General features: G+C 47.1%; 1 protein-coding gene across 2 annotated transcripts in view; it reads right to left on the bottom strand.

The window, feature by feature from the left end:
* Positions 1-12,849, bottom strand: part of Clic5 (chloride intracellular channel 5) — a 145,408-nt gene that overhangs the window by 31,878 nt on the left and 100,681 nt on the right. For both annotated transcript variants that reach the window (XM_006524135.4, NM_172621.2), the window contains exons 2-3: positions 11,050-11,159; positions 6,133-6,258 (exon numbers count right to left, since the gene is read on the bottom strand). In XM_006524135.4, the coding sequence (XP_006524198.1) occupies positions 6,133-6,258; positions 11,050-11,159 (236 nt within the window). The remainder of the gene's footprint in view (positions 1-6,132; positions 6,259-11,049; positions 11,160-12,849) is intronic.

Genomic DNA, 12,849 nt, shown 5'->3' with positions numbered 1-12,849 from the left:
ATATCTCAAAGGAAAAGTGTCCCCTGCGTGCTTCTAAAATGTCTCTCTGGTGCTTATTATACGTGCAGGGTAAGAGTAACTTAACCCGGCTCCACTCGCAAGTCATGTGTTTTTTATCACTTGGATTTCCAAGCATGGAGGGAGATTTACAATGATCCTACTCTATCCCTTGCACTGTTTCTCATTTTGAAGTGAAAAAAGAAAAAAGAAAGAAAAACCATGCAAGAGGTTGGCCAGGGTTAGGATCCTTGGTGTTGAAGCTGAGTGAGGAGTAAGCTCACATGTGTGGAAACCCTTGGGTTTCCCCAATACCGTCATCCCATGGGTAATGCTAATTATTCATTTAATAAAAGAATTCTTAATATTCATTAAAAACTCATTTCACAAGATCATTCTGTACATGGCCAGGCAGATGGTCAATTTATCATTATTAACAATAAGTGTAGGGCTTTGTGATCTGGAGGGGTTGGTTTCACTGTATGCGTCTAGGTTGTTTTGTCTATTAATCAAAATTCTTTTCTTCAGATTTTATGTTTTTAACCACAATGGAGTCTTTAAAAATCACGTGCTGTGGGGTTTGGGAGCTAGGGCAGCCAGTAAGGATGGTGAGAAAAGGCCTGAGTCTGACTCCCAGAATCTCTGTCAGGAGAGGATGGTAACAAGCTTGTAATCCTGGGGCTGGAGCAGTGAGGCAGGGGGATTTCTGGGGTCCAGTGGCCAGCAGGGGTAGACTAACTCATGAATTTTAGGCTGGGGAGACTTTGATTCTTGGAAGATAAGAGAGGAGGTGACAGCTGAGGAATGCCACTCTGTTCTCCATACACACTTGTGCACATGTGCACACACCTGCACTTGTACACACAAGTCATTTGTCATTATTCTTTCATTCCTTTCTCCTTCAATGATCTCATTAGCTAGGACTGCCCCACTCTTGGAGCCACGGCAGACTATTTGTTTAATTTTGTGTTTGATTGATTGCTGATTGATTGATTGATTGATTGATTGACTGATTTTGCCATGACAGGTTTAATGTCAGAGACGCGGCCTTTGGAAAAGCCCTCAGGAATATATTGGTCCCAGCTCTTCGCCACAGCCACTAGGCAGGTACAAAGGGAGCTACTGATCCCATTTTGTAGCAAAGGCTGTTGGAGACCCAAGGCAAACAATCACTTAAGGACCTTAGTGTGGAACCAATAAGAAACTGACTTGGAGCCTCTGAAGCAGTGAGTATCCTTCCTACTTGATGCTCTCATGATGGGAAAACTACCTTTCACCGAGTGGCCACTGTGTTCTGGACACAGTCCTGAGCTTCATAGGTAACTCTGTCTCATGGGTGAATAAGAGCAGTCTTGATCTGGGAAGTTCCTGTCTCTGCTTCGTAAGTCCTGGCATCACAGACAGCAGCCACGTCTGCCTGGCTTTTAAGTGGGCTCTAATGCTCTGAGCTTAGGGACTGACACTTGTGGGCGTGCCTCTCCTTCTTGGAGCAGAGAGGCAACCTCCTAAGATTCCAGAAGCTTCGGAGGTTACACAGCTATAAAGCTCCTCCCTCAGGGAAGGGCAAGCTCCTCGATGGAACTGGCTTCAAGTTGAGCAGGAGTCCCAGGACGCTCTGGACACCCAGGAGTGATTTCATAAGTAGTAACCATGCTGGGATTGACCTTTGAGTTGCCCATGCCCCTATAAATAATCCCAATCATCTCACTGGTTTACCACACTCCATCTGGGTGGAATCGTCTCCCTGGCCCGTTGCCATGCCGACCTGGGCTGAATTGACGTGTGTGCACGTTGCCTCACAGAGTATCACACAGCTCTTGGGAATCAAGATTGGAAAAGTATCTTTCTGATTGCTTTGTTTTAAGTTTGCCTATTTCGTCACTGTGCACACAAACTAAATAATGTCCATGGGCTTCTGCATATTTCCCAGCCAGCCACTCTGCAGTCTAGTGACTAGGTTCTAGCCAACGGAATGGGGTGTGCATGTGTATGTGTGATGTAACTCCTTTGGGCTCTGGTCTTTGAAAGCACTGTGTGTGCTTCTTTTTGTTGTTGGTTTTTTCTTTCTGCTTAAGACATGTTGGAGGTGCCGTATGCACAGCTACAAGGTGGAGGAGCCCCACAGTATCCACTGAGACTCTGCTTAAGTGACACATGCCCTTGTCACGTCAGGCCACAGCACCACATGTTTCGACAAGAGAGCACCAGCTGGCAGCAGAGACCTGAAGCCGAGGCATGGACTCCAGAACCCAAGCTCAACCATCGCGTGGAGGCTTCTGAAACTGCTTCCACCTGTCAGAGCGGCGGGAGAACATAATTCTACTCTACTGCTGTAAGAGATCTGTATACACCTTTAAATATAAAACCGTGTATTCTCAGTGCCTTGATTGTGAGCCTCAGATTATGGCTACCACCTGACTGGTGCCACGGCACACCGTGTAACCAGCCCATTTTTGATTAGCGTCCAGGATTCTATTTTTTTTTTCTTCCTTCAGTTATTTGTGTGTGCATGTGGCATGCTTATGTGTATGCATGGCTTTGCATGTGGCATGTGTGGAGGTGTCTGTGCATATGTGTGTGTGCGTATGGGAGCTCCGAGGTCGATGTTTGGAATCATTCTCCATCAGACTGCACCTCCCTCCCATTTGCTGAGCCCGTGTCTCCCAGTCAAACCCAGAGCTCCCCAGTGTGGCTAGTCAAGCTGTCCAGCTTGCTCTGGGGGATCCCCTACTTCTGCCTTTCAATGATAAAATTACAGGGGGGTCACCATGCCCACTAGGCAGTTAAGGGAATTTCTAAACCCTGGTCTTAATGCTTGCATGGCAAACATTAAGTGCTGAGCAACCTCACCGGCCCCTCACCTCTGAATTCTTATCCTAACTTCTATGCACTCAGATTATTTTATAATAGTCAGCTTTATGCAAAGTCCTCTGAAACTCATGCAGTCCCAGATTTGGGGCTGAAAGAGATCTTGGAGAACACTGGTTGATGGCCTTTCCTTCACTTTCAAGAAGATCAAATAAGAAGGGAGGGAGCCTTGTCTAAAGTCACCCAGGATATACAGTTGGTTTTGAGGTGGTCAAGCTTCTCTGTTCTGAATCCTAGCAACTTTGGTTATGGGATGGAGATGGTTCTGGTTATGGGCCAGGCATGTCTCAATATATAACTCTGTATGAGCTTCTCGACCCTCTCCCCAGCACTAAGTGGACCAGGCCACAGAAAGCAGGGTCGTTAGTCTCATTTAGAAACTACTTGCGATTCCCTGGACTCCTCATCTTGACACCAAATACTCTCTGGAACCAAACATAATTTTTTTTAAGTGTTGGAATATTTGTGTGTGATTTCTTCTCCTTTAAAAAAAACAAAGCTGAGAGAGAAAAATCTTGGCTCTCTGGAAATTTTTACAAACAGCGGCACGATAAGAAACACACGGCCTTCTCACAGCATCGGGAAACGGGGAGTTCTGCTGCCCCCTGGAGAAGCATAAGGCCAAGCAACACTGCTCTCTCTGTGAGCCTCTGGATGCGGGCCACCCCACCTTTCAGCCTGAGTTAATGGGGGGATTGGCTAAGCCTGTGGCTTGGGAGCAGACTGTCAGGACTCTGAGGCTGGAGCTGAGGCACTGGCTCGGTGCTAGTTACTGGCCAATATCTGGAGCACCTGCCCCCACCTGATGGGCACAGAGGCATCTGAGAGCACTTTCTGTGAACAGCATCCTGAGCAGTTGATCAGCACCTTACTTCAGAAGACCTCTGAAGTCTTTCGTTTAATGAGCTTGAGGATCTAAATGATTAGTTCACCAGCCTGGCAGGAAGGGCCTCCATCACACCTCCTACACCTAACTGAAATCCAGAAGAGACCTAGGCTGGAAGCAGTGTGTTCAGAATCAATGGCAGAATAATGGAGCAGGGTGGGACATCTAGAGCGGCCCTGCCCAGCACTTCCAGCCCCTGCTTGAACCATGGGAGCTTACAAGCTGATTAAAAAGACAATGGATCTGATAATGACCTTATTCAAGAAGGCTATCCACAAACCGTGAAGTCTATAATCCCAGGGTCTTTATGTCCCTCTCGTCTCACTGGGGACACAGACCAAGATGACAAGAGCTAAGGGGCTTGGCTAACCTGAGTATCAAGGACTAGGACTGGAAACCGTCTGGGGCAGAGGGTGTTCTTTCACGGAGGAGTTTGAAGCAAGAGCAGAGATGGGAAAGGTCAAGATGACACTTGTGTCCCCTGGCAGAGCGAACAGTATATCCCATCTATCGGCTTGGCAGAAGACTGTGTGGACAGCCCTGCCCCTCATTTCTGGTGTTTCTGTTATCCTTGCTAGACTGGGTGGATGTAGACATTCCTCAACAGGAGGATTTGTTCCAAAGAGACAACAATAACCTAACCAGGCATTGTCTGGACTCTGCCCGAGTCAGTGAAAGCAGGTTTTCATGTGGAATTTGCAACTAGTACAAGCAACAAATGAGGCTGAGTCCCAGGAGAGCAAGGAGTGAGGAGTCAGCCCCTTTGGGACACATCCACCCCAGAAGTTGTCTGGTGTTCTGTTTGAAGACACACTGGGCTTCTAGCTGCCACCTGTTAGGCGACATGTGTGGCTCGCTGTTGATTGAACTTATTCCCTTATTCAAAGTCTGTACCCAGGGCTGGAAAGATGGCTCAGCAGTCAAGAACACTGAATGCTCTTCCAGAGATCCTGAGTTCACTTCTAAGCAACCACATGGTGGCTCACAACCATGGGTCATGGGATCCGATGCCCTCTTCTGGTGTGTCTGAAGAGAGGGACATTGAACTCACATATATAAAATGAGTAAATAAATCTTTTTTAAAAAAAATGGCCACAGGCCACTTCCCCCTCAGTGTGAAAATGACCTGTCCTAATATGATGACAAAGGATGCTCTTAAGGGAGCGTGGTTTCTTGCTTAAGGCTTTCTTAGGGAATCAGGGACCAGTAATCATCCAACAGTAAGGCACCATTGGTTACCATGGGCTATCCCACTGTACCAGACCATAAAACAAGGATAAGGACAGCCCTTTCTCCCAGGTACCAGAGCTGGTGAGAGTGTGATGTGCCTCACAGAGCTCAGCGCCTGACACAGCCCAGGAGCAACATTTGCTGACAGGTAAACAGAACTTTGAGAGAAACACAGAAAAAATGATTGTATTCTAACTCTGCTTCCCTTCCTGAGAATGCAGGCATGTCCTTGGGGCAGGAACTCAGGGCTTCTCGTGTGACAGGATTGCACCAACCGAGCCGTATCCCCAACCCTTTTACACGGCTTCCCTTCCCAGCAGCCAGGGAAAGTCTTACAGCTGACAACGGCCCAGCTTACAGATCTTACAGCTGAAGATCCTTCCGTGGCGACCCTGCAGCACTGAGCTCATGCCTGACTCTGTCAGGAACGCCGGGGTTTCCAGTGTAACAACGAGGTAGGATTGTTTTCATCTCTGATTACTGTATTCTGCAATTAATGACCCCAGACTCGGCCATCTTTTAGACTATGTCTCTTACCTCCTCTTGTATCAGCAATAGCTAATCTGCCCCCGTGAGAACTCTCAGCTCCTACACCTGCCAGTCCCAATCTGTATTTGTATGTATGTATGTATGTATGTATGTATGTATGTATGTATGTGGCTTGCTCAGACTTATGGCTCCTGGTGTGGTCTCAGTTTCCTGGTTTGTCATCATTACATCAGCCTTTTATCCCTTCTACTGAAGATGAAGAAGTTTGCACAATCTTGAGCTTTTCAGGAGAATAAGGCTGGTGGGGAGAGAGGGGGGAAGGGAGAAGGAAAGATGGAGGGGGAGGGGAGGGGAGGGGGAGGGAGAGGGAAAGATGGAGGAGAGGGAAAGATGGACGGGAAGAGAGAGGAGGAGGGGAGGAGAAGGGGGAGGGGGAGAGGGAGGGGGAGGGGGAGGGGAGAGAGGGAGATCTTCCCAGGTCCCCTAAAGGCACTCTGTAGGAACTGACTGGCAATACCTATGGGTAACTTGCCTTAATGCACCCACTCTGAGATTGGCATTCCATTTTGCTAACCTCAAACTGAAGCAGCCCCACTGGAAATCTACCTTCCCACAGCTAACTCTCTCCCTGTCCATAGGTCTGTAAAGAACCAGCTCATTACTTCTCGGGGGTTAGGGTCTCCTCCAGGAACTCTTCAATCTTGTTGACATCTGTCTTCACATCCCCATTGAAGGTCAGGAAGGGCGGGTGCGTGCCAGGAGCCAGGTTGTGTAGATCGGCTGGCTTTCTGTGGAGAGAGTAAGATTCCAGTGATGGTGTGAACCATTGTCCCTCTGGTTCTGAGAAGCCTATGGCATGAACTCTGGTCTGGGGTTAATCAACATGCTTGTAGCATAACCAGATTTGTGGTACTAGGTGTGAGACAGTAGGAGCTGGATAGAGCTCTGTGGGCCTGTGGTGTGAAACCGAAAACTCATCCACAGGAAGAAAATGGCAGAAGTAACTCACAAGTGGAAGCTGAACACAACTGAAAAGCCCGGAGAGGATCATGGTGACCGTCTAAATTAGCTCCCGGCTTTAACTGCACAGGACTGTGCTTCCAAATGCCCTCTTACTAATTATTCCAACAAAACACACAATTCCAGGCTTGACAAATTAACACAGCGGGGCTGAAGAAATGGCTCAGCGGTTAACTGGCCTCCACAAACAAAAATAAGTAACACATTGGATCCTAAATGTATTTGAATACTATATTACTATATGCATGTGTGTGTGTGTGTGTGTGTGTGTGTGTGTGTGTGTGTGTGTTTTGGGGACTTCTTCAAGTTCCAATGCTCCCATTCTGAGTAACATACATTTTAATATGTAGCAATTAACATCTAATATTGTTCAATCTCTTCCTAGACTTCACAAATATACACACATATAATTTGCCTCTAAATGATCCCTGGCATGGAGGATCCATGAGAGAGGGAACTAGTAATTGAAAACCAGACTGTTGGATGAAGTCAGTGTGTTCAAGGAGCATTATTGCTGTTTAACCAATGGACCCTGGTGAAAACTCATGGGGTTAGGTCCAGAGGCCTACGTTCAATATTGCAGATCAGGAAACATCAGGGAGGCTATGGCTAAGGGTTCTACATCAAGAACTATGAGCTGGGCTTGGTGGTCCATCCATTCCTGTTATCCCAGAGCTTGGAAGGCTGGAGCAGGGGGATTGCTACCATTGTGATACCAGCTTGGGCTACAGACTAGAATACCGTCTCGGAAATTAATCAAACAGACAAAGAGTTCCCAACACCTACATTCAGTTTCCAAAACCCACAAGGCAGCTAACAGCTCAGAATTGCCTGTAAATCCAGTTGCAGGAGGACTGATGCCCTCTTCTGGCCCCTTCAGGTACTGCACACACACAGTGAACAGACACACATGCAGGCAAATCAGCCACACATGTATAATAAAAAATTAAATTTAAAAAGGGTTAACTTTAACTGTGAAATTAGAACTCAAAAGTTGGTCTGATATTGAAAAAACTCCAACCCAATTATGAAAGTTTGTGCTTTTCAATGAATGCCAGGGACCAGTAGGCAGCTATCCTACAGGAAACCAGTTAATAATCCAACATACTTCACCATTTACTGTTTTTAATCTTAATTTGAGCACACATTTTTAAAAAATATAACCATTATGATTTTAATTTTACTAAAACTTAGTTGTTTTGTGAAAGATTTTTAAAATTAATTTAATATATGTAAATTGAAGATCTCCCCAGTCAGAAATGGAATCTTTTACAATAAAGATTGAGGGCACTTAAGGGGTACTTATAGTTATAAATAATCCAATTCCAAGGAGTCACAACTTCATTTATCTAGTAGGACTTGAGTAAACACAATGACTCATGTTGAGGAAAGCAGTTTCCTTTTGTCTCAGGTTTTCCCGGGACCAGTAAAACCTTATAGATGAAGGCTACCTTGCCAAACTCAGTCCTTCTGAAGAGAGAATACAGGCCCGCTTGTCCCAACTAGACAAGTGAGCTGAGGCAGAAAGAGCTCAAGTTCAAGGCCAGCCTGGACTCCCAGAGTGAACTCAGGTTTAGTCTGGGAAAGTTCGCAAGATCTATATCAAAACAGAAAGTACGAAGAGGGAGCCGGTTTGAAATAGCAAGCCCTTGCCTAGTATGTGTGAAGCCCTGGTTCCATCCCGGACTCCATACCAAAGCATAAACAAGAAAGGTATCTTGCTATGCTGCTCGCAGTCACTCTTAAATCTAAGATAACCCAGTGTCGGGAACCTCACCACCTTTGCAGCGCACACAGGAGACACTGCATGCATCAGGGAGAGGGAGATGCTGAGGTCCTCGTGATCCAGAGAGGCAGGGGAAGATGTTAGGGAAGAGTACAGCAATGTGGAGCATGCATCCAATGAATGAACAAGGAGTAATCAATCGAACTTTCTAGACTCAGCCCTCAACAGTGCCTGGTGTGGTCCCTGTCGGTGCTGGATACTTAGTATATTGAGTGCCACAGGGAAGGTACGTCAAGAACGCAAGAAGGACATTGCGTCTGTTAGTGCCAGTGATGTGGTGTGCTTCTAAAATCCCTCCTGCCAGGTGGTCAAATTCCTGAGCCAGTATCAAGGAAGGAGGGGACGGGGTGGGGTGGGGGTGTGGCTTAGCAACAGGAAGTGGAGACTCCCGGCTGTACTGAGGAAACAGGGTAGGGCTCACGCAGGAGTCTCAGGGCAGCCATGGGAGTTTCCATTCTCTGAGTTTGCAACATTCTTTGTGGCCACTGGAGCAGAAAATATGAGATGGAGAAACTGTAAAATGTCAACGAGAGGGGGCAGAGGCTTCTGTGAGGAGACAAATTCCTGGTCTAATCAGCTAGGGAGGGGACGACAAGAATTCCAGTGACAGCTCCCAAGTCACTCCCAACAGGCTGCTTGCTCTCCAGCCTCCTTCTGTGACACTCAAACAACTGAGACTAATTTACTTAGTTCCTTGTTGACTCAGTGTGCGTCCCTCCCCTCACATAAAGAGAGGACATTCTTTGCAGGCTGCTCCTGTTTTGTAACTGACACTGGCCAGGAAGGAAGTCCTCTCTGGTCTTATTTTGGAGCAGTTACTGTGGCTTAAAGACACAGCGGTCTGTTAGTCTGTTGACGGGGCAGCAGTGTGGTTTTGTTTGTGACGGGGCAGCAGTGTGGTTTCGTTTCTGGGATCCTGGGGGTACTTTGGCTGCTAGGTTCTGACACCTTTGGGACATGCCACTTCTGGCTCCTGAAGCTGGGCATTGTCAAAAGCATGCTGGCCAGCGCCACCCCTTCCTCTCTCAGTCAGCTCCCACCCCCGCAGTTGGAATTGAAATTACAGAATTCCATGTCTCCAGATTGGATTTGTGAATTATTTCACGGGCCTCATCCTTTCTTTAGCTCCCTGATTCACAGCTCCATGAGGGGCGCCGGGTTTCAAGTTCGTGCAGCAAGCCAAGTAGAATCCTAAACATAAACCCATGGCCCACCTCTTTAAACCCCTAACAGCACTCTCTCGGATTAAAAACTGGGATAAGATCAGTTTTCATAGGAATTAGTATTTGTGTGCGTGCGGATAGTGCTGTAAACAAAGGTGACCACCAAGGCAGCCTTAGAGGGATGTCGGCAGGACTGGGTCTGATAATGTGTGTGAGAGAAGCAGAAGCATCCTTAAGATGCCCGAGAGACTCCGTCCCCTGCCTGAGCTCCAGCTTGGAACTCTAGTGAGAGTTCTCTCCTACGGATGAGAATCTAAAGACTCTGGTCTCTCGGAAAGGAAGCTCCTTGCCCAGGCTCTGGGATCCTGCTCGTTTTAGTTGTTACAGACACAGGCTGCATGGGAGGTACATGCTCCCTTACTGTGCCAGACACTAGGATCTTAGCAGCAGCCCCTCTATTTCCAGCTGGTAGGAGACCTCAGTGGGTCTGCTCGGCTTCCTTGTCTAATATAGAATGCTGGAATTTCCCTTATGAAGTACCTATCACGGGATTTTGCAGGGGAAAGCCATCAGCAGTTAGGAAGCATTGGAGTTGTAGATGTTACGACGAGGTAAGGCACTAAAGGATGACTCCGCCTGAGGAAGCTCAGATCGGACCTAGGTGAGTTTCAAGGGAGGCCACTCCGGACAGTGATGGGTTACAGAGGCCTTCCCAAGAAGTTGGGACTGAAACTGAGCCTAGAGGCAGGAGATTCTCAAGTTCCGAGGAACGAGGAGGAGAAGCCTGACGAATGTAGAAGAAGCCTCTTACCAGGAGCTTCTGGGAACAAGAGCAGCCCCGAGGGCAGATGGGACCCAGGGAGGAGCATTAGACCTGAACAGAGTAGGCTGTTTTGGAAGCCTTTCCACCATGGGCTGGAGGACGTGGCCAAGCTTTGCTGGACACTGTTAGCCGCCACGGAGTTAAGACACCTTCTACGTCTACTCAGAGGACCCAGACTATAGCTCAGTGACAGCACTTGAACGGCATGCAGGGAGCCCCAAGTTAGATCCTTAGCACAACAGGTAACTATGAATACAATGGAACTCAGGAGTGCAAAGGAATAGACACAATCAAGCTGTATGTTTCGCCTCTTAGGGCCTGTACATGCAGTCCTCGGGTCCAGAACCCTCCCACTAGGTGTTCTGAAAGCCAAGACAAATCCTCAGTAAAGGTCTTGATTCTAATTCCCTGAAAATTCAGCTGTCAGTGCTGAAGCCCACCAGGGTCCTGCAGACCTAACGCCTGTGCTATTGTGATATATGTTTTTATACGCCTGTGCCCATCCTTGAGGCAGACACTTGTTGTGTGCCCTTGCCTTCCCTTCTCTTTTCTTCTTGCTAATCAACGGATGCCAACCAGGGTAGTGAAGCACAGCCCTGAGGGAGGTTCTGGTTATGTTTCTTTTAGCCTCCTTTGTGAGCTGGGTTGGGCCCTGGGAACAGTTCTGGGCAATGAGATGGGATTCATCCGAGGTTTCCTGGAGCCCCAGGATGGCCCTGGATTTGCTCTCATTCCATCTGACTCTTCCTTGCGCTAGATGTCCCCTCATGAACACAGGGTCCTTTACCTTTTCAGATCCACGGTGGTGACATTGAACACGACTCCTTTCAGCCAGAGGATCATGAAGAGACGCTGAGAGAAGGGACAGTTGCCAATGCTTTCCCCGTCGATCCCAGCCTGGAAAGAAAACAAAGGCAGAAGCCTGAGTCTCAGGGCACTGGTGCACAGAAAAGAATATGGATCATAAAGAACAAACTCTGGGCTTAGAGCCACACACCTCCCAGCCAACTTCAGAGATCCGTTGTATCCTTCTCCGTTTCCCTACTATTAGGGCAGAACGATGCCTGTGCCTTGTGTGCTCTTCATAAATGCTGAGCTGGAGCTTCCAACATGAGATGTTCTAGAACCACACTTTCTGAAACCACAGAACCTCCAGGCTCTCTAAATAAAGCAGGAGTGAACGATTCAGTTCCTAGCTCGCTAAGTGACAAGCAGCAAGGACTGTGGAACTCTGGTCACACTTGCTCCATCAGCATGTCTCAGGACAGGAACCTTGGACTGTGATTCCACCTCCAGTAGCCAGGATAATCATCAAAGGCAGCACTCTAATCAGTACGGCGCTTAGTATAGTAACAGCGGTTGGTATCAATATATTACTTATTGGTGAAAACATCCTTTGTATTCAAGAGACACATATTGATGATTAACAGTGTGTTGGGGCATTGGGAGAAATGGCCCTAGAGAGTTTTAGTAAAAGGTGTGTGTGTGTGTGTGTGTGTGTGTGTGTGTGTGTGTATGTGTGTGTGTGTGTGTGTGTGTGTGTTGGTCAGAAAAGGGCATCAGATTCTTGGTGCATGAGTTACAGACAGTTGTAAGCTGCCCAGTGTGAGTGCTGGGATCTAACCTCAGTCCTTGGAGAAGCAGCAAGCCATCTTAATCACTGAGCAAACTCACTAATGCCCAATGACTTTTTTTTTAATTTGCAGTTTTAATTTATTCATTTATGTATATTATATTTATGTGTATGTGTAAGCCTGGGTAGATGTGCCTGTGTGAGTGCTTGCACCTATATACGTGTGTACGTGATTTTGCATTTCAGAAAAGGGCATCAGATCCACTAGAGCTGGAGATATAGGTGGTTGTGAGCTGTTGGACTTGGGTGTTGGGATTTGAACTTGGGCACTCTGGAAAATCTACATGTACTTTTAACCACTGAGTCAATTGTCTAGACCCCAAAGATGATTCTCTAATTAATTTATTAATTCCACTCCAACCCTCAGTTTCCCCTCCCTCCTCTCTTGTCAGTCCTCCCCAACCTATCTCCATGCTCCTCCCCACTACTTCTCTGTTTCTCTTCAGAAAAAGGGAGGTTTTAAATGGATTCTCTCTGAGAGCATGGAACCTTCAGCTGGGTGGGTTAGGGGAGTCTGCAGGACTGTCTGTTACCATAACAACAGCAGTGAGTGTTGGCGTTTCTCTTATCCACCTGTCTCATGGTTCTTCCCAACACAGCAACCGTCTGAGGGGTAAGTTCCCTCTACACAAAGTGAGTTGCAGAGCCCTGAGATGTATAGAGAATTTATTCCAAACAAGCTTGAGAACAAACAAAAGAGATCGGAAAACTGGTTCCTGTGATTTATTTGCATCCAGTGGTTTCTTCCCCCTTCCTTACCAAGGTACTCTGAGGAAGTAATGTCTTAGCCTCTCTAGTCTTGGATATTGGCTTCTCTGGAGGCCTTTCCCTCTTCTTTATGTTCAAATTTGGAACCGAAATATCCAATTTTGAAGGTTTGTTATGTGACTAAACAATGATACATACAAAATACATGGGATTCACTTTATAGAATTGCTGTCATTATGAGCAATA

This window comes from Mus musculus, chromosome 17, assembly GCF_000001635.26.
Source record: "Mus musculus strain C57BL/6J chromosome 17, GRCm38.p6 C57BL/6J".
NCBI lineage: Eukaryota > Metazoa > Chordata > Mammalia > Rodentia > Muridae > Mus > Mus musculus.
Note: the sequence above shows the minus strand (reverse complement) of the source record. Positions and strands in the feature narration are given on the sequence as shown.